Source organism: Coptis chinensis, chromosome 8 (genome assembly GCF_015680905.1).
Source record: "Coptis chinensis isolate HL-2020 chromosome 8, ASM1568090v1, whole genome shotgun sequence".
Classification (NCBI taxonomy): domain Eukaryota; kingdom Viridiplantae; phylum Streptophyta; class Magnoliopsida; order Ranunculales; family Ranunculaceae; genus Coptis; species Coptis chinensis.
The window spans coordinates 56,838,080-56,865,805 of record NC_141463.1 but is presented as its reverse complement, the minus strand read 5'-3'; the positions used below and the strand labels follow the sequence as shown (position 1 = coordinate 56,865,805).

The window sequence follows — 27,726 nt, the reverse complement described above, 5'->3', positions numbered from 1 at the left end:
TGCAGGTGGAAGTATATATTTCACAATCATATTTTGATGATTCAAGTTGCGTAGCACTGGCGGTTTGGCACATCATAACAGATTTTAATTAGACATTTTTAATGCACTATTATACACTTCCAATCGTCGCCACTTGTGGTGTAAGGCTGTGTACATCTGACCCAGACTTAACTGCTAGGAGCCTCGTGCACTCTCCCTAAACCTTTATTCACTTCTTAGGGGCACTGAGCACTGCTTCGCTTATAATCCAACTAGCAAGAATTGTTATGTACACATTGCTTCTACTGCCAGGCTCTTTGGCACTCCCGTACACGGATCTCCAAAAGTAGAGATAGATACTCCAACGCTGCATCTTCTTAATCCAATGCAAGCCTGTCAGATTTCAGCTCATTAGAATAATAAATGATATTACTAAAGAAGGCACTGAAGCCATACTAGTGAACAAAATGTTCACTCCAGGAAACAAAACATGCGTCACTCATATAGTCATATGAACAACTTAACAGCATGTGGGCTCACAGACCATAGATCAAACAAGCATATATCCTAGTTATTTAGAAGTTCTTGCATTAAGCGAACTATTGTACAAATATATAATGTAAAATAAGAGAAATACATGTTCTTCCAAGATGTGACCATTGAAGATTGTGACCATCTCCAATTTAAGAGGCCATAGAGATAAAGGTGAGCTATTAGTGTGAAAAATAGAAAGCTGACTAAGATCAAGAGTAAAAAACCAAATGGTACCTCCTCAACAATAGCATGAGCACTTGTGCTGTTGCACCGCCCATGACTGAAAGTCCCACATGTACCACGAGGAGTTCCAAAACTAGCAAACTTGATCGCAGAAATTATTTGATCCGCTGATGAACACTCAAGTTGAACAGTTGGCTCTGATCTCCTTCCTATCTTTATGTCTGACTCCCACATGTCAAGAGAAGGTGGATGCAACTCCGACACATGCGAGCACAAGCTTCCTGCCTGTCGTGTACCAAAAGATATCTGAGTGGGATCCCCACCTAGCTCCTCAAACAACACCAGAACGTTACCACTTGGTTTGACCCATGAACGGGGAACGTGATACCTGTGACATTAACGGGGCAATAACTAAGATTGCCAGAAGAACGTTCACGGGAAAGTTCAAAGGAAAAAGCTCTCACAGTTTCTGAGATGGTTTTCCACAATTCTTGAGGCATTTGCTTGCACTATAAGCACCTCTGTAATTGCAGGAATCAGTGCAACCAGTCTGGGGAGAGATGTAAGTTGGCCAGTAACGACCAATGCTCTGCCCATTCACCCAAGCCACGCCTTTACTCATTCCCGTTAAGTCTAGGGCAACTGGTTCATTGCCTTCAGGAGCATCAAAGTTCGCCTGCAATATCAAGTTTATGACGGTAGCATTACAAGTGTAACCCTAACATGGCTCTCAGTGTAAGCCTAGATGTCAAGCACATGCATCCAACAGCAAAAAGAGACGACTACTTGGACCATTTTGTTTTCTTTAATTAGTATGCTCAATGTATTAGACACTCATAGAATACTTAGTTGATACCACTACATACTATCCGATAACTCTAGCCACACCTGACCATTGTACGATTTTCTAACTTTGTAATGTTTTAAGTTTTAACATACCATTTCTTTCATGACTAAGACCCATGTAACAAAGTGTATAATCCTAACAAAAGAGGTCTTAAAGAGAACAGATAGACGTTATTTTTTTATTTTATACCTGTTGGAGGTAAATTATGCAAAAGGGATCACAAAATTACGAGACCATGAAAATTGAAGTGTGTCGAACGTCAAGATCTATAGGAGGATAGGTACTGGTGTACTTCATTTTGAATGAAGAAGGAGACCATATGGAAGTGAGTATACAGTTGTACTTCAATGGAAGAACTTGACTTTTATCTCCAAAATTCTTAAGTAGAGATCAAGACTTGAGCTATTATTTACCTTGTACCATTTCAAGGGTTGGTTCTTGGGCAAGGTTGAAAGTGAGACCCACTGAGTAGAACTTCCATCAGAAAAACCTGAGTCTTCACCTTGCAACCCAATCTGCATTTCAGAAACTTCATATGAGGGAAGAGGCAGTATTTAGAAAACATGACATCATGTGCTGCTTCATTTCTCTCTCATTTTTTTTGAGTACTAATTTTGTATGCATTGAAGGACTGCAACTATGACATCATGTGCGAATTTTCTAGAAATGACTGCAACTATGCAGTCAATATGTAACTGTTAGAGACGAGAAAAGAACCTGATATGTCCACTGGTATGAGGACAGATCACTTGCAGTGCCATTTCTTAAACCTTTTAGCTTGACTGGGCCAGTGACTCCAGCACCCACTATGTCATAGAAGGCTCCATAATTCTGACCGAAAAGATAGAAAAAGAGAAGGGATTGTGTTAGTTATAACTTATAACTTATAAGAAATAAAAGAATGCAAGAACTTGTTCTTCCAATATTCCCCACCCACCCTCGCGCCAAAAAAACAGGAGAGAGATAAACATGGTTATGTGAGACATACTGTACAACGTGAATCATTAATACCATATCTGCTTCCCTTGCTAAGGAAATATAAGATTTAGTTTTGGATCAGGACGAACCTTCAGTCCCACGGTTAAACTCAAGAGATCAATAGTATTTTTCCCCGCCGTGAAAGTAACTGGTTTCTCCAAGGTCACCTTTGCATTGTCACTGTTTCCAGTTCCACTCCCTACATAAAAGACACCACACAATGAAGCAGAAGGATTAGGATTGGAGTATGAAACAATGTCTAGAGCCAGAGAATGCAAGAAATGTTAACTTTTTCTGCGTGCCCTCATGCAAAAGTCTTCTTGTTTAGTCATGTCCACAGCCACAACCAACATAATAGAAACAATAGTTCGACATTAATTCTAGGTTCACATGCATTATCCATTGTGCATCACCTGAAAGCTTCCCATTGACAAAAGCATGAAGGGCATGGCCACTTGATTCCACATGAATAAGAGGTTGAGTTCCACCTTGAAGAAGTGGCTCGTCTTCTTGGATTTGAAGGCTGTGGAATTATGAAGCAAGAAAAAGTTTAATTTGATAGTGAGCACATTAAGGCTATCGGAGATCAAAGCAACAATGTTGTTCTCAGAAAGCAATAGGTTCCCATACCTCAGAGAATACCACAAGTAATCACTAACATCAGCTGTGGTATTTATTTGCTCCAATAACCCAGGTTTCACAAATGCACTGCTCTTTGATATACCTACAGGTTCATCTATCCAACTCCAGTCTGATTGGAAAGATTCACCACTAGTTTCTTCCGAGGAAAGACTTCTAAACTTCACATTCATAACCTGAGAATTAACCTGTAAAGGAACAAGCATCCTTTTTGTTTTAGCACTACAATTCAGAAAGATTTTCGTAATAGTGGTAGTTGTTTTGTTTTTGCATTTGGTTACATATGAGAAGAGATGATAAAGGTCATGTACTTCAACAGTTACATGTCGATTTTCAAGAACTAACTGAGTGAAAGACACAATGATACATACACCACTATGACACATACTCAAAAGAGTTTCAAGTTAATTATGTGAAGAGTGAACCAGATATTCACTTACTAAAACCAATATTCAATAACTGGTAGGTTGTTTTGTTTAGCAAAAGACTGGAACTATACAACTCGAGATCTGTAACCAAAATTTCCTCGTGGAACTGAGACTAGAAGCAGATGATGACTAAACTATTTTTTGAATAATCTGCAAATGCATAAATGATTGGGAATTTAAGGTGGCTGGTCCTGGTTGGAATTGACCCACCTGAAACTCACTTACATCGAGATGATATGCAGGTTATAAGAGAAATGAGGACTTGAAGTTTGTTACAAATGCAATTAGAGTTTGTTGCATGAAACTTCTAGTACAGTTGGAATTACTGAATCATTTTGTGTGGAGTTAAAACTCTATAGTCTGTAAGTATATAAGACAAGGGAATGTAATTTGCAACTCATTTTTCTATAGCGTGAAATTCATCTTTCTTCGCCTGCTTCTGTCATGCTCTCCATTGATGAACTTCTAATATTCTTCACAGGTGAGATCTGACAAAACAAGTCCCAGATCTTGGATTCCACTCTCAGCGATCGATTATGGGGTCTTCTCGAGGGCTTAGGTTCCTTCCAAAATTATCTTCTTTACGGTTGATAATCTCAGTAGAAGGAATCGGCGTTCCCTCAAGAAGACTCCACTGACTATGTAGAGAATCAATCACATAACTATTCTACGTCTCAAATGAAACCTAAGCAAAGTGCGACTAAACTACAGGCAACACCTTAGCTCCTCTGGACATCACATTTTTTTTTCCTTTAAAAAAAAATAAGAACTTTATTTCTTATCCCCTTAAATCCGCTTTTCCTAAGAAAGTGACTATCTTTTCACCAAAAAAAAAAGAAAGAAAAAACAGGGAAAAGTTGTTGGTAAAACCATGCACACCTTATTTTCTATATCAACATTGCCTTGAAAACATCATGCTATTTCGTGATAACTATGGCATTCGTAATAAGTATAGACAAACCTTTGCAGTGTTGAATGCCACATTTTTACAGTCAGGTAGAATGCTCACAGACCAAGCAGGTAAATGATATGAGTTCCCATTGAAACTCACAGTTGCATCCGACTGAGTACCAATATTAGCAAGAAAAGCAGCACATATTCCTGAATCTGTTTTGTACACATGTGCCTGAAATGAAGACAGATTTAAGGCATATAGGACCAAACGCCTTACAACATTATATTAGACTTCTCTAAAGAAGAATAGTAATTCAAACAATGGTTATTAGTACTATTGCTAAAGCAAATGAATACAACTCCTTTTTTCAAATGGGATGGATGCCAGATATACATTCATGAAATGTCAAAGTTCATATCCCCACTCTAGATTCTATCTTCGGAATGAGTAAATCAACTGGAAGATGCCAGCCATTTGGATTCCCCAGCGGATCATAAAGTAAAAAGTACTGACAAGTAAAAACAGTTAATTGTTTGGCAGTGTTGTAAACTTCAGTCTTGCAGTCGGTAAGGATACTAACAGACCAAGCAGGCACAAAAAACTTTCCGTCGCCTTGCAAATCAACATTGGCATCATTTGACCTGTTAAGAAATTCTGATCCTAACTGGTGAAAAAGAGCGATTGAGAGAGCGAGGGTAGTCTAGTCTTTTTCTTTTCTGATATCTTTTTTTAGTTCGAAAACAGATCTTGGAGGGAAGATTGCCATTTTTGGCAACTTTGACCGATGCTCTCTGGAGGGGGTCAACCGTTGACTTGATAATAGAAGTAACATGGTTGAGGTGGGGAGCATAGATCCACCGGCTATCCTCAATTCTGAGGTGGTGGTGGCAGATCCTGCAAACCCCATCTCTTCTGGTTTTAGGTCGTGGAGCTCTTTATTCAACTCTAGCAAGAATTCTAAGCTTCAACCTAACCTAAAGAAGGTATCCCCTAAGTTTACTAATGGCATAGCTGAAGTTCCTCCTGAAATAGTGGAGGAAGGGGTTAGCATCTGGAAGGAATATGTGGTTGGGTATTTTGTAGAGAAAAGATTATCCTATCCATTTGTTAAGGAGGCTGTGAGCAAACAATTGAAATTAAAGGGTAGCTTTGATATGCTTGCTGATAGAGAACTATTTTACTTCAAGTTCATCAATGATGAAGATCGTCAGTTCGTTATTGAACATGGTCCTCTATTCTTAGCTGGTAGAATTTTTGTTGTAAGGCCGTGGTCGGAGTCCATTGAACTACACAGGAAAAAATCAACTCCGTCCCAATTTGGGTTAAGGCTGACATTCCAAAACAGTTGTGGACTGACAATGGTATTGGCTTTATCTCAAGTATAATTGGTGAACCCATTTGCACAGATGATGCTACTGCAAACAGGGTAAGGTTAAACTATGCTCGTTTTTGTGTTGTTGTCAATACAGACTTTAAATTTCCCGCGTCGATTACGGTCAATATGGGGAATGGAGATAATGCTGATATTAGCTTAGACTATGATTGGATTCCATCAGTTTGCGAGCACTGTAATACATTTGGTCATACTGATGCAAAATGCTCGAGGAACAAGGATGTACAACCCTCTAAACAGGGACCACTAATCAAGACAAAAAAGAAACCACAGCAGAGATGGACACCTAAGAAGAACATGCAGCAAAGGTCAATCTAGTTGTGTGAAAAGTGCGAAGGTATCCCACTACAAGATGGTGAGGAAGAAAACCACTGTCATAGTGGTAGAGGACCAACAAGCTGTAGAAATACAAGCTGAAAAGGGCACTGAAGAGACTGAAAATGTGGTATTTTCGGAGCAAGACGCTCTTGAGTTGGTGGTTCATAGTGATGAACCTCTCCTCCAAGGGGATGCGAACCTTGAGATAAGGTTGCCAAGTGAAGAAGCCGGCATTGTGACTAATGCTACACCCAGTAGAATTGAGTTACCTGAAGCTACACCCATATATTTGGGCATAGATGTCGGTCACGGATTAGATGTCACTAGTCCTTTTATCGCGTGCAATATAAAAGAAAGAGTAAAGATAGAGGCAAAGAATGTGCTCAAGGCACGCACCAAATGTTTATGTCTCAGCTGAGAAATCCCTTGTTGCAAAGAACACAAACTCCTTTGCCCTTCTCGATGAAGTAGATGAGACAAATAATTCAAAACTCCCACACACCGAACTGACAACATACCCAGTCGAAGGGGTGGATATGGATGACGAGGAACAGCTGAATTATGACCTAGAAAAAGGAATGCACTTGTTGATTCAAGAAGGTATAGACCCTGATGAGGATGACATCTCAGACAATGAGGTGATTGAGCAGTTTAAAGACCATGTAGCCAAAGAGAATGAACCTCAGAGTAGTCCTGATTCTCTGAACAGGGTTGTCAAGACAAAGTGCAGCACAAGCTCTTATGGTGGGGTCGTGAGAAAACCAAGAGGGAGGCCTAAAGGGGCGAGGAATAACAAGCACAACTCCGGTAAGAGATGAGTATTGCATCTTTGGAATACAAAGGGGTTGAATGATATTAATAAAGCAAAGGAAGTGCACAAAGCTATTTGAAAAATAACTTATGCATAGTCGCTCTTTTGGAAACAAAGGTTAGGCAAGACAACTTTAGTTTCTTCAGTCAGATTGCTTGTCCTAGCTGGGAGTATTTGAATAATTATGATAGCCACTTTAGTGGTAGGATATTGCTAGCATGGGATCCTAAGCGTGCCAGGATCCTGAAACTTTTTGAATCTGAACAAATTTTGCATGTTAAGGTATGTCATATGCCTTTAAACACTGAATTCTTCTTAACTATTGTCTATGCCAGTAATACTTTTACTGAAAGATTGGATTGCTAGAGACAAATAGTTACTTTGGCTACAAATGTAATTGGCCCGTGGTGCTCTTTTGGAGACTTTAACAATGTGTTGTTTTCTCATGAGAGAATTGGATGCGTTGCTGTTCATCCAAGAGAAACTGTGGACTTCTCCAATTGTTTGAACTCTTGTGGTTTATCTGATCTCAAGGCTCATGGATGCTTTTACACATGGACAAATAACAGTGATTATGTAAGAAAGTGGTCTAAAATTGATCGGTGTCTAGTGAATTCTTGCTGGAACTCTCAGTTTCACAACTCCTCAGTCACTTTTTTCACTCAAGGAGTATCTGACCACTCCCTCTTTGTAGTTTCATGGCATGACAATTATTAGTATCATCCACCTTTTAGATTCTGTAATTTTTGGTGCCTTCACCCTGATTTCAAGGATACTTTGTTGGAGGCCTGGGAGTCTAGCTTCATTGGTAATCCTCTTTTTATCCTTACTCAAAAGCTTAAGGTGCTTAAACCTCAACTTAAGAATTGGGCAAGAAGTCAGTGTTCTAACATTAAGTCAAGAGTATTAGAGGCCAGAAAATTCCTCTTTGAAGTTCAAACTAAAATGCACCTCTCCCCTCTTGATGTGAGCTTGTATTATCAGGAAAAACAAGCAAGACTTCTCTATACTTCTCTTGTCAGCATGGAAGAGGTGGACCTCAAACAAAGGAGTCATTGTGACTATATGCAGTATGGTGACAGATGTAATGCCTTTTTTCATAAATCTATACAAGAAAAGAAAGGTAGAAACTCTATATGGTCTGTGGAGGATAACTCAGGGATTAAGTCTACTACAGCTGATGTTGCAGACTCCTTTATAAAGTACTACTCTGAAATTCTTGGGGTCGATTATCACATCAACGCTGACATGGACTTTTTCAACAATATTGTTGTGAAGAATACTCTTTCACGTTACCTGGCGCCCTTACTTATAGCACCTATCTCGGATCTTGAAGTAAAGGAGGCCCCGCTCAATATGGAAGACAACAAAGCTCTTGGGCGGATGGTTTCAATGCATACTTTTTCAAGCATAATTGGAGTTAATCGTGAGTAGAGATTTTATTAAAGCGCTTAAATATGTCTTTCATATCTCACATGTGCATAAGAGTGTCAACTCTACCTTTCTATGTTTAGTGCCAAAAGTTGCCAACCCCACAAAAGTTGATGAGTTTAGGCCTATACTTTGTTGTAATGTGATTTATAAATGCATTTCCAAAGTCCTAACGAAACGTTGAAGCCTTATATCTCTACACTTGTGGAAGACCGCCAATCAAAGATTTATACCGAGAGGCGAGACATCCGGGACAACCTTCTTATGGCTCATGAACTACTCAGAAGTTATGTAAGGACTCATATATCATCAAGGTGTGCCATAAAGATCGACATAAAAAAAGCTTATGACTCTGTCAGCTGGTCCGCCCTGATTATGGTGATGAAAAGGTTTAACTTCCCCCAGCAATTCATAGATTGGTGCATCATGTGTTTTGCCTCCCCTCATTACTCTATCCTTAGTAATGGTTGCCCTCATGGGTATTTTGAAGGAAAGAGAGGTTTGAGACAGGGAGATCCACTATCTCCCTACCTGTTTGTGTTGATTATGGAAGTCTTTGGTGGCCTTCTCAAGCATGGTTTGTGCAGTAGAAGACTTAAACCCCACTCGAAGTGCAAGAAACTCTCTATTACACATCTAAGCTTTGCTGATGATGTTCTTATCTTCTCAAAAGGGGATGTTGACTCTATAAGGGCTATTAAGACTATCCTAGTCACTTTCACTGAAGCTACAGGCCTTGGTATTAGTCTCAACAAGTCCACTATACTTACTGGTGGTATGAGCATAGTGGAATCTCAAGCTCTTGCAGATGTTCTTGGTGTTGTTGTGGTACATCCTCCTGTGAAGTATCTTGGCCTTCCTCTCTTTGCGTCTAGACTTGGAGTAAAAGACTGCTTACCTCTCATTGAGAGTATCACAAGTAGAATCTCCAATTGGAAGAATAGAGTTCTCTCTCATGCCGGAAGACTACAGCTGATTCACTCTGTTCTTTCTTCCTTCCACACTTATTGGTCTAGGAGTTTTTTGTCTTGCCCTAAAACCGTGTGCTCGACAAGGTTAGTAAAATTTGCAACATGATTCCTCCTGGGTCCGGCCCATCTCTAACTAAGTGTTTACAAGGCTAGTCATGAGCTACTCCGATTCTCTAAGGATGAAGGGGGTTGAACATGATTGATCTCCACACATGGAATATAGTCACAGTATTGTGGACTTGTTCAAACTTGCATCAAGAGAGAATTCTTTATGGAGTGGCGGGTGTGGACTCATAGCATCAAAACAAACATTTCGGACTATGGAAGCTCCTAAGGACTTGCTCATGGGTATGGAGAGGCATCTTAGAGCATAGGAAGATCTGCTATGAAGTTTATGAGAAACATCATTGCTAATGGAGATGACACTTTCATCTGGCACGACTTGTGGTGTACAGAGACACCCCTCCTATGGGATAACAATGCTAGACAAATGCTACAGCTTGGTGAGGAAGCCAAAGTTAGTGAACTGATCTCAAATGGCAGGTGGAATGACATAGTTCTTTCTCTTCCAGAGTGTGACTTGAAGACCAAGATACTAAGAACGGATATATATGATCTCATGAACAAGGATCAAGTAGTTTGGTCTCTAACTCATTCAGGAAAATTCAGTGCTTTCGACCGCTTATATAGCACTAAAGAAGGTTAAGAACAAAGTCAAATGGTCCAAGCTTGTTTGGGGAAAATTGGTGATCCCTAAACATTCCTTTTGCACTTGGCAACTATTCTCTGGTAGTCTCTCCACTCAAGACAGGTTGGTTAACAAAGGTATAATCAATCATTCAAAATGTAGTTTGTGTGGAACAACAGCAAGAGAAAACTCCAAACACTTATTTTTTGAGTGTTCTTACACAAAGAGAGGGTGGAGTGGGGTCAAAGCAAAGATTGGTATGGGTTTCTGAGTAGCAGACTCTAACAATGAGTGGCATAGTATCTTGCGCGGACTAGCGTAAATAGTTCTATGGAAGGTGATATCGAGGAGCATATATCCGTGCTACCGTAAGTGCTATTTCAATTGAGAGGAACACTAGAATCTTCGAGAAAAAGTATCGTCCCCTCATTTGGTCATGGTGAGAATACTAGAAGATATGAAGCTATACATACAAAGGGTTGTAAAGGATATACCGATTCCACATCGGTGAGAGTCCTTCTTCAAAACCTTGGTATAGATGCAAACTACCATGCAAAGGAACCTATTTATCGCCAATGGCGAACCCGATCCGAGCCATGTTAAGTTAAACACGGATGGGTCTTTGACTCCTTCGCACCAAGGATTGGTGGTATTGCAAGAAAAGAAGATGGCACAAAGTGCATTTTGCTTACATGGGCTCTAACCCAAAGAGGTCTATACTTCAACAGGAGCTAATGGCTATTGATGCGAGGGGATAGAGGGTGTAATCAAAACATGGAATTACCAAAGTACATGTGTACTCGACTCTATGATTCTTTGTGAGTATAGTTAATGGCTTGACTACATCACCATGGTATTGTCGTAATATTGTACTATCTATCGGGAGCAAAAGGAAGAAACTTCGGTTATAGTAGTGTCAACCATTGCTATAGGGGAGACCAACAAGGCTGCAGATTTATTAGCTAAGTGTGTAAAAGACTCTCTCGAGACTCTTTTGTATTTTATACCCCCTCCAGATGAACAATTGACTAAAATCATTGAGGAGGATGCAAGAGGAACAATCTATGTAAGATTTTGATTAAGGAATGCAGGTAGGGGTCCGTCTAACCCCATAGCTATCATTCAAAAAAAAAAAAAAGATTAATTGTATTGGAAGGTTATATCAGCCTGACGGATACTAATATGTCAGTCTTAGCTCTACCTTAACTAAACTTTGATGAAGAGTAGTATATGGCCCCATTCCTGGCAAGTTTTGTGTTCTTTCTATCTTCCTCTGGTCTTTTGTGGTGTGTCCATGTTTGATGAAGGAGCAATGTATTGTACTGCATGGTTACCGCCTAATGGTTCTTGAGAATCCTCTTTATGGGTGGAAGTCATACATGCAGTCTTGTTCCTTTTGCCTAGTGCAAAGTTTGCTTTGAGAGGAACAAATGACACAAGTATCAATCTAACAGGAACAAATGACACGGGTATCAGCTTAACAGGATGATTGTCGAGGGATCATCCTAATGTTTTGGAGAAATTTTTTTTCAGGTGGGAGTTCATTGTGTTCAGACCTCATAGGCACTTTGTTTTCAGGTGGGCTGTATTCTGTATACTGTAGGTGTTTGCTCTTGTTTATTGTTACTCCTTTTATGAAAATTACCTATATCTACATCTTCTTTTCTTATTAGTTTTACTCAAGTGTTAGCCTCTACGATCAAAGAAAATAATTCTCCTTATATAGCACAATGTGGTAGAAACTGTAGATGTGCTATTGCTCTTTACCCTGAAGAAAATTTGTACGTCTGGCGTTTAACTCAACTTATTGACCAGCAGCAGTTGGGTAGCTTGTAAAGGTGTGATATGGTTTTCCCTTACAAACAGTCACTGGGGGACTGGGATAGATTTATTGGATGAGACCGAGTTCGACTTGAGAGCGAACTGCCTACGTATCTTACTCTGGGTTATCTGGGGGAGAGTAGAATTAGGTCTGGCGTAGTTCATATGAGAGGTATTTATAGAGATTGAGAGTGTATCCTTGCTCTCCACGTGTAAAGGATGTCCTAAACGAGGGTGGAGATCGGGATAAAGACGGAGAGAACTATTCTCATAGGTCCGTTTGTAATGATGTGGGAGTGGCACGGTACAAGTAGCTTGGCGGCCGTGACCCGATGGTCGACGGTCAAGATATGTACAAGTACCCTTTAGTCATGATTGCTTATGGATAGGGTCCGTGGTCACTTCCTAGCGAAGTTCGCATGATATTGCGATCGTATGTAGCGTTCTCATCGCTCATGGATGCGAATGCGTATCCATAGGTCGATGTGTTATTTCCACCATGTTAGGCGTCTTTGGATAGAGAATATCACTCCCCCTACACAGCCCCTCTCGGTAGGTTGTGAGAACGACCGCGAGAGATCGATAGAAGCGTGGAGTATGTGAGAGGTGGAAATCTCCAACGACGCGAGGAATGGCTCGTGTTAACCATGTGAGCTAGTGGGTGCTTAACGCGTTTGACGCGCGTGCAAAGACGCGACGGTGATCCGGCGATTCGCAGAGAAGAAAAACGTGGGCCCCATTTTTGGGGATGTGAAAAAGACAGGGCAGTTGGTTGGAAGTCGTGGGCAGCTAGGGCTAGGGTGTAATCATGATGCCTTGGAAACTAGAGGGGCGGTTGCTCAAAAATTTCACTTGCTCTGCTGATACTTCATTTGGCTGCTTCGCCTGGTAGACATAACTTCATTACCGCATCATCCTTCAGGTTAGTTCTCTGCTATTTTTGAACCTCTTCTTCTTGTTTGGTGCTAAACCTCTGTGCTAGAGTTGTTAGGATATCCTGTTAGATACTAGTAGCTAGATTTGTTAGGTTTAGAAGAGAAAATGTCGGACTCCGATGATACTCGATCTAATGAGGTTCACGAAGTTTCTCTTGGCTGGGATGACGAAGGTGATGAGAAAGATGAATCTGTGTGTGAGATGGTTGAGAGTGATAATGAAGGTGAGGCGGCTGAGGGGGCTAGCAGTGAGGAAGATGTGGCTCGATCTGCGTCTGTAGCTGCTGAGGCTAGCACTTCAGTCGCTGGGGAGGGTCGTCGTCTTCTGCCCGCCCGCCTAAGTATCGTGGATAAACGTGCTTTGAGGTTCCCATATCCGGAGAAAGAAATATGGGATAACCATAAGTTTATCCGGAGATCCATGAGCCCGATCGAACGCCCGGTTTTAGTGATAGGTACACCCCACCAAATCATGGGGTAATAATGCGTGAGGGGACCGAGGGGCACATGACGATACCGTTCTCCAAGTTGGTTTGCGAAGTTCCCCGAACCGTTGTGGCAAGCTGTTCGGTTTATGGGGAACACGGCGATTATTTAAGGTTTTGACCTCTTGAACGCCAGATGGTGAGTACCGAATCGAGGTCGCCGATGTGATCGAAAGCACTACCTCGCGGAAGTGATCTAGGTCGGTGAACTTTAGCCCGCAAACGCGAAGATCTTTGTCGGGCGCTCGACGGTAAAGAGTAACGAAGTCGTGGGACAAACGACCGCCGCTCCTTGTAGGACGCGCCATGTGCTAAGCGGGTTCGGTGAACCATAAAATATGCAACTTCACCGGGTGGGTAGCGGTAGCGTTACGATTAGGTTAACTTGGTTTTGTTGAACTTTTATCGAAAATGTTGTCTTGTTGCCTATGCAGATATCCGCTGAAAAAGGAGTCAAGTCGACAAGTGATCGAAGTTCGCTAGCTTGTCGCGAGACTAAAACAAAGCTAAGCTACCGGTTCGCGATTTCTTTGAAGAGCGCGAGGACCTCGCCATCCGAAAAAAAAAGAGTAGAGTAGAAGGCCGGCGGGGTAACTTGAGTGGGAATACGCCGAAGAAAGCCGTGATGGAGAAGCGTAAAGAGCGATCCGGTGATTGGGGAAGACAGCAACGGGGGCGCATTGGGGTGAAAGCGACTACCGGAAGTCTTCCGGGCTTCGGGTCCGAGCGGGTAAAGGGCGAGAGGACGCTCCTTCGATCCGGATGACGCCTCTTTGACGCCCTAGAGTATCGACCGCTGGGCGCCGTATGTCGCGGATTGAAATTTGGACCGACCGCGGGTGGTGAAGTGCGAATCTGGGGAAGCGGCGGCTCGCAACCCGGAGGGTATGCAGGCCGATGCCGACTTCACCGCCCTAGGTGAGGGCGCCCGGAAGCCCCGGGAGGTCGCCGACCTGGGGTTGTTGGAGATCCCTCCGGCAAGATGAAGCGGAAAGGTGGGGCGCAAGAGAGACCGGTAAGGCGGCTGATCCAAGATCTTGGGAAGGACGAAGCGCTAAAACCCGATGTACATTGATGAGGTAACTGGGAAGAAACGTTATGTGAGGAGATCCGATCGCAGCTACAAATCCGCCCTATACCGCTTGCCTGTTAGAGGGGATGACCCTCGACGGTGATAGGAAAGACTTGGATGCCAAGGAGCTCGAGTCGAACCTTAAGGGGATGGACAAGGCGATGTGCCTGGTAAGACACCTTTGCACTCTACTTGACTGTGTTATTGTGCTACATGCTGTTGTTTGATAATAACGTGATATGTGGTGCGATCCGCTATACCGATCACCGGGTACCGAAGTTGAAAGACGGCCGCTTGAGATCACCGAACCGAGAAAGCGCGGACGTTGAGTCACTAAGGGACAAGCTGTCGAATCTGCGAGCGGTACAAAGAGGTCGGAGGCGCCGAACCGATGCTCGAGGCCGCATTTCACCGCCTCTAACTCGAGAAGACCTCTGGCTGCGGAACAAGTCGATCGAGTTGAAGCATGAAATGGAAGTGTTGAGGGGCCAACTAGCCGCGGCGAACACTTATGCTGAACGATGTAAGACTTCCACTCGCAAGCCAAAAAGCTATCTATCTCGCCATCCGTGCTGAGGTGGAGGAGCTGGAAAGGAAGATGGACGACCTGCAGGAGGAGCGGGAACGCCGGGCGTCGGGCGATCTCGAACGTGCCCCGCCAAGAAGAGGCCGCCCGTTCTCAGAAGTCGTGCCATCTCCCTCACCGGGTTTGATGAGCGAAAGTTCCTTCGATCTTCCAGCCGATTCCCCCGTGGTTGGTGCTAATGCAGTTGTGGCGTCCTCCGGTGATCCAAGCTCCGTCTCTGTTTTGAATGTTATTCTTGGAGAAGGTTTAGGCGAAAATGTTTAGAACATCTGTTTATTATCTGCTGTTGTAATGGGCCTCTGGCCGTAAACAATAGAGCTGGTTTCCTAGGTTGACCTGGGCAGCTCGCTTGTCTTCTTTGTTATTGATTATGATACTGAATGTTTTAATCGTGTTTGATTTTCTGAGTATTCTCAACAGCATGGTTAATCTGTGAACTGGGGCGTCCTTCTTATCGTTAGGTCGCTCTTTGTATGAATGTGAATCTTGTTGCTCTTTCCCTTTATGGCTGGCCTTGTGAATGAGAGGAATATTTATATTTGTAAGCGTGTGCCTGCTGTTATGAACTAATTGGTGCAGGTCGCTCGCCATTTTGATGAGGTCGCCGGGCGTTTCTCTGGCGGCACGAGCTATAGCCCGAATATGCGCGTGTCGGGCACGGCTCTGGATGTGTCGGGGGGGGTGAAATGATAGCCGGGTTGGTCGGGTTTTGCGTCTCGATGCCATAATGGTGTGCCTTGGTAAGAGGCGTTTCGCGGAGTATAAATCTGACCGGGTCTAGGGAGAGCAAACGACATTGCTTTTTTTCTTGTTCTTCCCATCAAGGGCCGCTCTCCTTCCTACCGCTTCTTCTCGCTTTCCCTTTTACTCGTATGTTTTTCTTGCTTTCGTTTAGATTGTGAACGTAGAAGTTACGGGGTCGCCCGACCATCTTCGCTTTGTTTCCGTGGTTCACTTTCATTATGGCTCGGTGTGTGCCCTACGCCGAGGAGAAAGGAATTGTCGAGCGAAGTTCCCTCCGCTTCATGGAGGAGATGGAGTTCCGCCCTCATGTGCATGGGGACCGCGTAAAGAGGAAAGCTCGTTGTGGTCCGGTGGCAAGAAGAGCAAACGATCGGCGGGTCGGGTCGAAGGGCGGCATTGTATTAGTCGCCCCGCCCAGCGCGGAATGCTCCCATCGTCCGCCGAGGGAAGCGACGACACGGATCAAAGGTCGCCACGTCGCTGTGAGGGTTGGCTCCCTCGTGTTGGGGACGGGTTTTTAATTCTACCACGGGGAGAACGGGAAGAAGCGCGGCCGTAAAACGTTCGATTGCGGCTTCCACTTTCTACGCCCATAGCGACTAGCCCGCTGAAGGGGATCGTGTTAGATGGGGGACCGAGCTGAAGTCAAGGATGAAGACATGGACACGCTGCTGGGGACTATGGATATGGCGAGTTGTTTGGTGAGTATTCCTCTATCAGCTTCGTCGCTTTGTTTCTTAAGTGATTCTGATTATGACTCCGTCCTTGTAGTTTCTGGCAGGGTATGATAAACTCAAGAACGCCAGGTAACAACGGTCGACATCGATGTTAACTCCCGGGTCGGTGGGATGTTTGAGCACACGGGGCCGACAAGAGAAACTGGACGCGATGACTGCGAAGCACCGTGCTGCTGAGGATGAGAACGCTAGACTGGTCGCTGCGATGGCTGAGCTGCAGATGGAGGTGGCAGAAGTCACTGAGTATGCTAAGCGATGTCAGCGGGTTGCTCGCAAAGCTCAAAGCGCCAGATACCCGCGCTGGCCTCAGTGAGTATGCCAAAGTTTGGGAAGTATTGTCACCGGTGACTAAAGGCGGATGGGGCTCGCGGGCGGATCGGTATGCCGTTGTTCTCGCGGTCTCGCGAGGCATGTTCCTTCGACCCAGCTCCCGGGACAAACATGTGGTTGGTGCTCCGTGATGCTGATTCTGCTTCTTGGTAAGAACTTTGGTTCGTGTTGAAATGATATGTCTGTTCTTTGCCCCTACGAGGGTTAAACATTAGATCTGTGTTTTCAGTCGGCCCCGAAAGCGATTCGCTTTTCGATCGTGAGAACCGGTCTCCATGAAAGTGGCGATTCGTTAATTAATTTTTTTCGCGTCGCTCGTCCGATCTGGATTTCCTAGGTAAACCCAGCAGATCGGCGGGCTTGAACTGGTTATCGGAAACTAGCTATATAGCTCCATGGTACTTGTATGTTTGACATTTATCTTATGCTTGACCGCTCGTAGGTATTACTTCCTTACTTATTTCATTGAACTTGTTTCTGAGATGTGTTCTCGTAAAGTGTTATGCTTGTTTAATATTGGTAGGGAGAGCGATCTAGGAGATGTAAGTGTTTGACTAGCGTAGGCTTAGGGGGAACGGGCCTCTCTAAGTTCCTGAGGTCGTGTTGCTCGCTGAGAGCGTTCTTTCGTAGGTTTTAAGAGTATAGGTTCTCACCGAGTAAAACTCGGAGGGGCGAGGAGCCCGGTCCGTTTCGACAAACCGTTCGCTTTCGCTTCGAGCGTGTGTAGCCCCCGAGGGCGTCTTCGCTCCGAGAAAGCGTTTCGGCCGAAGTTGATCCTAGGAGTGTAGGTTCTCGACTTAGCGAGACTCGGAGAGGCGATGAGCCTGTAAGCTCCCCGGAGATCGCTCGCCGCGTTTGAGAGCGTGTGTAGCCCCCGAGCGTCTTCGCCTCGAGAGCGTTCTTTGCCGAAGTTGATCCTAGGAGTGTAAGTTCTCAACTTAGCGAGACTCGGAGAGGCGATGAGCCTGTAAGCTCCTGAGAGCGTGTGTAGCCCCTGAGGGCATGCTGCTCCTGAGAGCGTTCTCACTGAGTTGATCCTAGGAGTATAGGTCCTCAACTTAGCGAGACTTCGAGAGGCGATGAGCCCGTAAGCCCCGAGGCGCTCGCCGCTGAGAGCGTGTAGCCCCCCGAGGGTCTTCGCCTCGGAGAGCGTTTCGCCGAGTTGATCCTAGGAGTGTAGGTTCTCAACTTAGCGAGACTTCTGAGAGGCGATGAGCTGTAAGCTCCCGAGAGCATTCGCCGCTTGGAGAGAGCATGTGTAGCGTCGAGGCGTCGCGGTCGCTCCGAGAGCGTTCTCGGCCGAAGTTGATCCTAGGAGTATAGGTCCTCAACTTAGCGAGACTCGGAGAGGCGATGAGCCTGTAAGCCCTCGAGGCGCGTCTCTCGCGGGCTGAGAGCGTGTGTAGCCCCCGAAGGCGTAGCCGCTCCCCGAAGTTGATCCTAGGAGTATAGGTCCTCAACTTAGCGAGACTCGGAGAGGCGATGAGCCTGTAAGCTCCCCGAGAGCGTTCGCCGCTTGAGAGCGTGTAGCCCCCGAGGGCGTGTTTGCCTCTGAGCGTTCTCGCCGAAGTTGATCCTAGGAATATAGGTCCTCAACTTAGCGAGACTCGGAAAGGCGATGAGCCCGTAAGCTCCTCGAGAGCGCTCTGCTCTCTTGAGAGCGTGTGTAGCCCCCGAGGGGGCGGTCGCCTCGAGCGTTCTCGGCCGAAGTTGATCCTAGGAGTATAGGTCCTCAACTTAGCGAGACTTCGAGAGGCGATGAGCCCCGTAAGCTCCCGGTAGGCGTTTGTAGCCCCGGAGGCATGCTTTACTCGAGAGCGTTCACCGAGTTGATCCTAGGAGTATAGGTCCTCAACTTAGCGAGACTCAGAGAGGCGATGAGCCTGTAAGGGCGCAGTGCATATGGAGCTTGCGGTGCGAGCGATGTGGTTTGGAGATGCGCGTAGACCCGCAACTTCTAATAACAATCTTGAGTGTCTTACACATGAGCTTGTAGTGCATGGAAACATGAATTACAATACATAATGCGACTATTGGTAAAATTGCTTTAGCAAGTATGTGTTCCAGGGTCGTGGTAACAACTTCCCTTCCTGGGTTTTAATCCAATACGCTCCATTGCCAACGACACGTTCCACTATGTACGGGCCTTCCCACGTTGGTGCTAGCTTAGAGTCATCTTGAGTTTTCTTCAAAACTAGATCCCCCGGTTGAAAGGATCGAGGATGTACTCGTTTGTTGTAGGATCGCTTTTGGACCTGCTGGTAGGATGCTACTCTGATGGCTGCTAGATCGCGCCGTTCCTCAAGGAGGTCGACCTCTCGGGCTAAAACTGAGTCATTAAGGCCTGACTCGACAAGCTCAGATCGGGTTGTCGTAATTGTCAGCTCGGTAGGGATGACGGCTTCTGTACCATAGCATAAGGAAAATGGTGATTCGCCGGTGCTGGAGCGAGCTGTGGTGCGGTGAGCCCATAGTATGTTTTCGAGCTGATTTGGCCATTGGCTCTTGTTCTTTTCAATCTTTTTCTTCAAATTCTCTAGAATAGCTTTGTTGCTGGCCTCCGCTTGTCCATTGCTTTGGGCGTACTGGGGCGTAGAGAAGGCATGAACGATATTCCACTTGGCCAAAAACTCTTTGACTGTTCTTCCTTTGAACTGGGAGCCATTGTCCATCACCAATGTGTGTGGCAAGCCAAACCGGGTGATGATATGAGTCCAAATGAAATTCCTGACATGTGATTCTTTGACGCGGTGCCAACGGAATTGCCGACCCAATTTAGTGAAATAATGCGGGCAACAAGGACGAAGCGAAGCCGGTGCTCTTCTCGAGGATGAATGGTCCCATAATGTCCATGCCCCACATGTGAAACGCCGCGGCTCGCGGATGTCGATCAATTCGCTGGCCGGTCAGATGATGTTGTGACCAAATGTTTGACATTTGACACACTTGAGGACATAACGATTTGGCATCGACCGCATACGGGGCCGAAGTATCCTTTGGGAGATCGCTTTGTGGGCCAATGAGTTTACCTCCGACATGGTTGCCACACACTCGCCTTCGATGGATTGGCTAAAAATTAACCGACTTTGCTCGATCGATGCACCTCGGGATGAGGTCCTCCCGCGGACTTCATGGAATAACCCGCCATTCAACAAACAATAGCTACGTTAGCGGTGTGGGACCTTTTCGCTTTGGCACGCTTCATCCGAAAAGTGTGGACGGCCGGATGTATTGTATAATAGGCTGCATCCATGTTTGACTCACCTGCTCTTCAGAGAGTGGGCATAGGTCGCTGATTGCCAAGACATGGTCCACTTGGTAAGCTGGTCGATCGACCACTTCAATGGTCAGTTGTCTAGGGGCACAATTCGCGTCCGGGTCGCTAGGTATGTTAAGTTATCCGCGTGATTCGTTCTCGTCACGCAAAAAATGGTGTATCGTAGCTCTGCTAAAAGAAAGAAACAGATCATTAACAATTTGAAGGTACTTGGAAAGGTTACCTTCGCTGGTAGTGTACTCTTTTGCGACCTGGCGAACGACCAGTTGCGAGTCACTAAAGATTTGGATCTCCTTACACCGAAGTTGGATTGCCGCGACGATTCCCATTATTAACGCCAGATTCTGGGCTTCGTTATTGGAGTTCATAAGTCTACGCGGGACCGCTTTCTATCATAGCTCCCTCAGGGGATACTAAAACGACTCCGATGCCGCTACCTCCTAGGTTACTGGAACCATCGACGTAGAGAGACCAAACTGTTTTTATGTTCGCTTTTGTGGGTGCGACCTCTGTTTCTTCTTCCCAATTAGGGTCGTCGATTGGAAAATTTGCTAGGAAATCTGCGACGACTTGACCCTTCTGCGACGTGCGGGGGACGAAGTCCATGTGGTGCTCGCCCAATTCTTCTGCCCATATTGCCATCCTAGTGGTCTTATTTTCTTTGTGAAGGATCCTCTTCAACGGGAGATCGCTAAGTACTTTGATTGGATGGGCTTGAAAGTAAAGTCTGAATTTTCTTGCCGAAAGTATAACAAAGCAAGGATCTCTCTCTATGTGGGAGTAATTCCTCTCACGTTTGGAGTGAGTGTCTTATCGGTGAAGTAGATCGGCTTTTTCCGAAGTCAGGTTCCTCTTTGAATAGGACCGAACCGATGGCTAAATCGATAACGCCCGGATAAAGCCCAGAGAGTTTCTCCGCCTGTCGGCTTTAGCTAAGGCGGGGTGTTGTCAGGTATTCCTTAAGAGTGGAGAATGCTTGGTGGCATTGATCGTTCCATGAAAACTGCTCGCCTTTATTTAGTATTTGTAAGAACGGTCGGCATTTGTCTGATGCTCTCGATATGAATCGGTTGAGTGCAGCGACCATACCTGACAACTTTTGTATCTGTTTCTTTGTTTGCGGGTCAGGCATGTCGATGAACGCCCGAATTTGGTCTGGATTTGCTTCGATACCTCGCTGCAAGACCTGATAACCGAGAAATTTTCTGGAGGACGCTCCAAAAAGGCACTTCTCTGGGTTCAGCTTCATTCTGGTTCGTCGTAGTCTGGAGAACGCTTGCTCGAGGTGAGTGAGGTGGTCGTCTGCTTTCTTGCTTTTGACAACCATGTCGTCGATGTAGACCTCCATGGTATCGCCTAACATGTCCTGGAATATGTCAGTGACAAGTCGTTGATATGTCGCCCAAAGATTTTTCAACCGACGGAGAACATTGTAACAATAAATTCCTTGCTCGATGATGAATGAGGTCTTCTCGATCTTCTTCAAAGAAGTGGTATTTGGTTGTACCCACTATATACATCCATGAATGATAGCAGCTCGTGCCCACAAGTCTGGTCGACTAGTTGGTCAATTCTGGGTAGTGGGAAGCTGTCTTTTGGAGTTTCTTGGTTGACGTTGGTGAAGTCGACACACGCCGGATCGGTATTATTCATTTTTCGGACCGCCACTATGTTTGCGACCCACTCTGGGTAATCGATCTTCCGGATGAAACCTACTTGTTTGAGTTTATCTACCTCATCGTTGATTGCTTTTTGAAAGCGTAATGACAGTCTCCTAGGTCGTTGTCGAATTGGTTTGGCACCAGGGTTGACGTTTAACCGGTGGCATGCCACGCCAGTGGTCTATATGCGTGCACGCCGATATACGACCAAGCTTAACACATCTTTATTCATGGACAGAAAATTTACAAGATGAGCTTTAAGTGTGGGGTCGAGGTTAGCCCCGACATAGACGAAGTTTAGTGGTCGTCTTCGCCCCCGTGATTCACTTGTTGCTTTTCTGGAGTCGGTGTTTGGTTCTGCGCGTTCTGAGTGCTCTCTGGAGGATTGCACTTTGCCGATGCTGGGCTGGTCTGATGACTGGCTAGAATAGTCATAGGAGCTAGAGCGCCGCGCGTGGTTACGACAAACGAGGTCGAAGTGGCCGCATTCGCCGCGACAACGTAAACCGGGTGGTTTGCTACAACTCCGCTGGTTGTATGAGAGCTGGTGGTGCGACCTCGAGACTTTGTTTGCACACGATGTTTTGCCCTGGGGCGACCTCAAGGATTTGCAATTCTGGTATGACAGCTGCCTTGGTAGCAGTTGGGATCCGGGCTTGTGAGAGGAAATTCTTGCTGGAGGCCCCGGCGTTCTGTTTTGGTGCGCGGGCTCTCACCTCAGCCACTAAGTCTTTAGCCATCGTATAGCTGGTGGGCTCGTTGCTAACGGTGATGGGAGGTTCAGCGATCTTGTTTGCTGCGATGACCTGATTACAATGATGGGCCTCGAGCTGGTTGCTTCGAAGCTCCATCATTCCCGCTAGGCCTGGAAAACGGAGCACTTGGTACAAAGTGGATGGTACTGCCTGCATTTGATGGATCCACCGTCGTCCTAGAATGGCGTTGTAGGACGACTTGGTATCTAGGACGTGAAAACGTCATCGAAGCCGACCTTTGTCTTCGGGGAGCCCACCGAGACGGGAGTATGATGTCTCCTATTGGATCGGCCCCGAGCCATTGAATCCGAAGAGGGTGCGATGGGGTCTATGAAGACCGACTTTGGCAAGTTCATCTTGGATCGTGGTGGTAGAATAAAATATCGCAAGAGTCGCGGGATCGATCAAAACTTCGCTGGACGGTCCCATCCACCGATTTTGACGTGGACTACGAGCGTCGTTATGCGGGGAGGCGCACCTTGTTCGAGGTCGGCCTCCGGAAGGTGATGTCTCCCCGTTTACATACGACTGCGGTAAAAGCGCGGCTTGTGAAGAAAAGTTGTACACTTCATGGAGGGCACCGACGCCTTTTTCCCGCTGAACTCAAGACGGAATCATCCGGAGTGTGATCATGTGGATGGTTCGCTGCGGCTCGCGAATCTCTTGATGTCTAACGGCGATCTTGACGGACGCGTTCTCGAACGCCCTTTCTTCGTGAGGGCGACTTTGGGACCGCAGACGCTCCGTCCGGGTGGGGACCCCGCTTCAGATTCTCATGGGCCATGAGTTTGTGGCGCAGTCACCGCCAGTTTATTGTGTATATCTTGATGATGCCCCGGCTTTGACCAGTCTTGCAAGTAATGCTTGAGCCCCCAACACACGCCGGTCTCATATAATTGGCGCCGATGGAACGCCAGTGATCGGAATTTGGTTGGGCGATCCGCCGCCCTTTATCTTCGGTCCAGAAAAGGCGGTACCGCTTTGATCTTCTCTAGTATGTAACTAGGAGATCCGTGAGCACGGCTAATTCTCGATCATTTCTTGGTTTGGGTTTGGAGGGTTGCCCTTGTTGTCGGGTCATTTCTTAGAGGATGATGCTACCTCGTAAACCTCTCCTTCTTCTATTTCTTCTTCTTCTTGGTTTCGCTTTTTCGGACCCTCTTTGCGCCTTTTGATATATTTATCAACTCGAAGGCGATCTTATTTCGGCCAGCGCTTCGGGCCGGTCTTCGGGAGCGATCCGGTTAGGGTCGGTATCATGGGTGCGGCAGAAAGGCGGTTGGAAAGCCATCTGCGCAAATGACTCTTTGAGGCCGCTTCCATGTCCAAGAGTTCGTTTTGAACCGGCCAGGAAGGAGTTGTAGGTTTCCTCCTTGCCAAGAGCGAGCCGGAAGAGTGAATCGAGATCACCCTTTTACGCCCGGTTGTGGACGATCGCTTCGCGGAACGTGTCGGTGAGCCGCTCAAGCTTTTATGGAGTCCGCCTCGGAGGGAGAAGAACCAATCGAGTGGGCCATCCTTTAGACTTCGCGGAAATAGTCCGCAGTGGAGATGGTCGAACTCCCGTATTTGTAGAGAGGCAAGACTTTAAACATATCTTGCTATATCGGCCCGGGCATGCGCCGTCGGCCGCATATCCGGGAATCGTGGTTGGACAAAGTCCGGAGGAGAGACTTTGTGAAGTATTTCAGCAAAGAAATGGAGATGCGGTAGGTTTTCAACATCTTTTGCACGATCGTGGTGGAATCTTTCTTGACCGCTTTTTGTCGAGCCTTTGGTTCAAATTTCTGATTCATTGATGACGCCGTCCCTCTCGCGGTGACTCCTAGTGGGTTCGCGGTGTCCACCCGCACGCGGAGTGTGATGTTTTCTTGCCCGAGCTCGCCTATTTGCTCGCTTCATCGTCCCTAGTTGCCCCGCTAAAAGGTGGAGTTGAGCTTCGAGGCTTGCCATGCTTCGTGGGCTTGAGAGAGTTTCGCTACGATTTGTTTGGAAATGGTTTGGTTACTCAAGTAATCGGAGACCACGACGGCCAATGTAAAGGTGTGATATGGTTTTCCTTACAAACATCCATTGGGGGATGGGATAGATTTATTGGATGAGACCGAAGTTCGACTTGAGAGCTTAACCGCCCACGATCTTTACTCGGGTTATCCGGGGAGAGTAGAATCAGTCCGGGCGAAGTTCATAGGAGAGGTATTTATAGAGATTGAGAGTGTATCCTTGTTTCCACGCGGTAAAGGATGTCCTAAACGAGGGGTGGAGATCGATATAGCACGCGGAGAACCGTTCTTATAGGTCCGGCCAGAATGATGTGGAGTGGCAATCCAGACAAGTAGCTTTGCGGCCGCGACCGATGGTATCGACGGTCAAGATATGTACAAGTACCCTTTAGTCATGATTGCTTATGGATAGGGGGTCTGTGTCACTTCCTAGCGTAGTTCGCATGATATTGCGATCTATATGTAGCGTTCTACTGGCTCATGGATGCGACCTGTATCCATAGGTCGATGTGTTATTTCCACCATATTAGGCGCGTGCTGGATAGAGAATATCACTCCCCTACATAGCTCTAATAAGCCCCCAATTACTTATTTGTAATGTTTACAAAAGCATTCACACCTAAGCTACCTGTGCTGATTATTCCTTTGCAGTCAATACCTTATATATTATCTTAAATGTCAAAACTGGCATCTGTTTTGTAATCACACGGCGTTATATTGGATCGTGAAAGTCAAGTACGTAGTCAAACCAAATAGCTATTACCTCTAAATTTGGGCCAGGAGAACTGGATGTTGGGTTAGTGGCTATCAATGCTTTTTCACAAAGCTTTATGGCCTTGTGCAGATCCTTTAAATGGCCCCATTTAGGTTGTCTAACAAGTCCTGCAACGAATACAAAATTCTTGTTAACATGAAGGACATTGTTCGAATATCAATTAGCAAGGGTTAATACTAGATTTCTTTAGAACAAACTAAAAAAGGACACATGATATTTATTAAAATACCTAGCCATTTTGGGTTGCAAAAAAATTAGGAGTGCGTGTATTATCATGGCATCTGAGACCTGGCACACCATTCAAAAGGGAAATTTTCTGATATGTACCGGAGAGTTGATCAAGGCATACCATATTCATCAATTGGAGCATCATAGTCATAGCTAGTGGCGATAAAGGGTCCGCCTGTAGTTCTCCCAAAGTTGGTCCCACCATGGTACTGCACAGATAAGAGTTTTAGCTTTAGTTCCAAGAGCAACACTCAATTCCGACAAACAATTTAGCTAAGTATTCTAAATCTGAGAAACTAAACAACACCATGTAGTAATTCTGAAACGTCCCTCCTCTCTGAAAAAAGCGCGCAACAGAAAAGGCAAGGTCCTCCACTGGTCTATATGGCACCGCGCCACCAAAGGAAAGAAACCTATCACCAACAAAAAGATGAAACACTAATGTAAAACTTCAAAAAATATGAGGAAAATCTGCAATGAAGTATAAACTATAGGATATCATTTTGTCAAACAATTAAGATAATCAATTTCATAAAAGCAGACATCTTACCATCCACTCCAGTTTTCAGTCCACATCTTGGGTTTCTTGTCAGAATTCGGAGTAAACTGGTCGCAGTAAAATCCGTTGCATGTGTTAATCTGTAAGATTTTACTTTTAACATCAAGATAACTAATCACTAAAAGGGATACTAGATGGAAAACAGTTCGAAAGAAGGTACGTACAATGACTAACTCATACTGCATACAATTATTTGATAAGCACATCATAATCTGACTGAGACTAGAAAGCAACTCACTATTGGGTCAGGTGCGTCTGCCTGCTGGCACATTACCCATGGCACCCCTGTCTCTAAAGATGTGGCCATGGCTGCCGACCAATTTATATAGGGCTTGGCAGCGGAACCATATGCACTCTGGACATTTCCATACTCATTTTCAATCTGCCACAAAACCCAAACTGTCAAGATTAAGAAGAAGAAAACCTTTGTTAATAAACAAAGAATTAACTGAATTTCAACAACAAATTATCAACCTGTGAAAGAATTATTGGCCCCCCTTGAGATGCATATAGTTTATCTTGTTTCATCAAATCCACGATTTTTGCTGTGAACCTTTTCATTTCCATCTAAAACAAGACAAATGGTATCACAACAGTGTAAAATTGGTAAAGGTAATCAATTATAAAGGGAATACACAAAAATGAAGACAGAAGTAAATTAACCTTAAAGGGTTCATTATCCGTCCTAAATTTGATGCCGGGAATAAAATGCAACCAAAGAGGAAATCCTCTGTATCAAAATAAACCAAATATTAGAGCAGATATCTCAATCAAGAAGTCAAAATAAACTAAGTCAAAAATGATCATACCCATAATTCCACTCAGCACAAACATAAGGACCAATTCGAAGATGAACAAGTAAACCAGCTTCCCCAACATACTTAATAAACTGAACCAAATCATTTCTCCCATCAAAATTATACTGCACAATAACCAACCAACAAAATTACATTAATTTAGTATTCAAAATGCAGTATAGAGAGAATGCAAGATAGACAGTACCTGGTTTCGAACAGGCTCATGTAAGTTCCAAAAAACATAAGTCTCAATAACATCAAGACCACCATCTTTTGATTTCTGAATTAAATCAGGCCACATCTGTAAATGAACACAAACAATCAAAACACAAACTGATGAGCAACAACAAAATAAAATAAATGGACATGTATGAAAATGCAAGAACTAATAATTACCTCAGGAGTGCTACGAGGATAATGAATAGAACCAGATATCAAAACTCTACGCGTCCCGTCTATAACCAACGCTCTATGATCATATGTCACAGTAGTGCACAGTACCACTGATGACATGGTAAGTAACGACGACACTAGAAATGCAACAAGTATCATCATCCTCATTGCTAGCTAGCTAGCTTTTCTTCTTCTTTTTGGTCTTAGTCCCTTATCTGTATTTATTTATTTTTGTTGTTTGTAGTACTTGTTTGCTTTGAGTTGATCCTTTGTGTTACTTTGAGGTAATGAAAAGAAATAACGTACACGAATCAACAGAAAGAGAGAGAGTACGTGAAGTATACAATACTTAAATATTCTACCATGGTGAAACACGCCACCTAGCTTCTGTATTTGGCTTTCTTTCTTCTTCTTCTTCTTCTTTTTGTTCTTGTTTTATGTTTTGTCGTTGTTCTTGTTCTGCATTTCATCAT

At 44.9% G+C, this 27,726-nt stretch overlaps 1 protein-coding gene across 1 annotated transcript; it reads right to left on the bottom strand.

Annotated features, from left to right (window-relative positions):
• Nucleotides 1-27,726, bottom strand: BGAL8 (beta-galactosidase 8). Its single transcript, XM_086576531.1, has 19 exons — nucleotides 27,257-27,726; nucleotides 27,066-27,161; nucleotides 26,873-26,985; nucleotides 26,727-26,793; nucleotides 26,538-26,630; nucleotides 26,302-26,445; nucleotides 26,055-26,143; nucleotides 25,812-25,917; nucleotides 25,626-25,713; nucleotides 25,265-25,383; nucleotides 4,550-4,714; nucleotides 3,152-3,348; nucleotides 2,935-3,044; nucleotides 2,611-2,720; nucleotides 2,261-2,374; nucleotides 1,957-2,058; nucleotides 1,161-1,372; nucleotides 748-1,084; nucleotides 1-372 (listed from the first exon to the last, which is right to left on the bottom strand). The coding sequence occupies exons 1-19, from the start codon at nucleotides 27,419-27,421 to the stop codon at nucleotides 265-267; spliced, it is 2,535 nt and encodes an 844-aa protein (XP_086432657.1). The 5' UTR covers nucleotides 27,422-27,726; the 3' UTR covers nucleotides 1-264.

Bases quoted from the DNA above. Each gene is read 5' to 3' on its own strand.
- BGAL8 (XM_086576531.1), bottom strand. From the start codon at position 27,421: ATGAGGATGATGATACTTGTTGCATTTCTAGTGTCGTCGTTACTTACC. The intron at 1,085-1,160 runs GTGAGAGCTTTT...TTAATGTCACAG, and splicing joins GGAAAACCATCTCAGAAACT to GTATCACGTTCCCCGTTCAT. The intron at 373-747 runs GTACCATTTGGT...GAAATCTGACAG, and splicing joins CTCATGCTATTGTTGAGGAG to GCTTGCATTGGATTAAGAAG.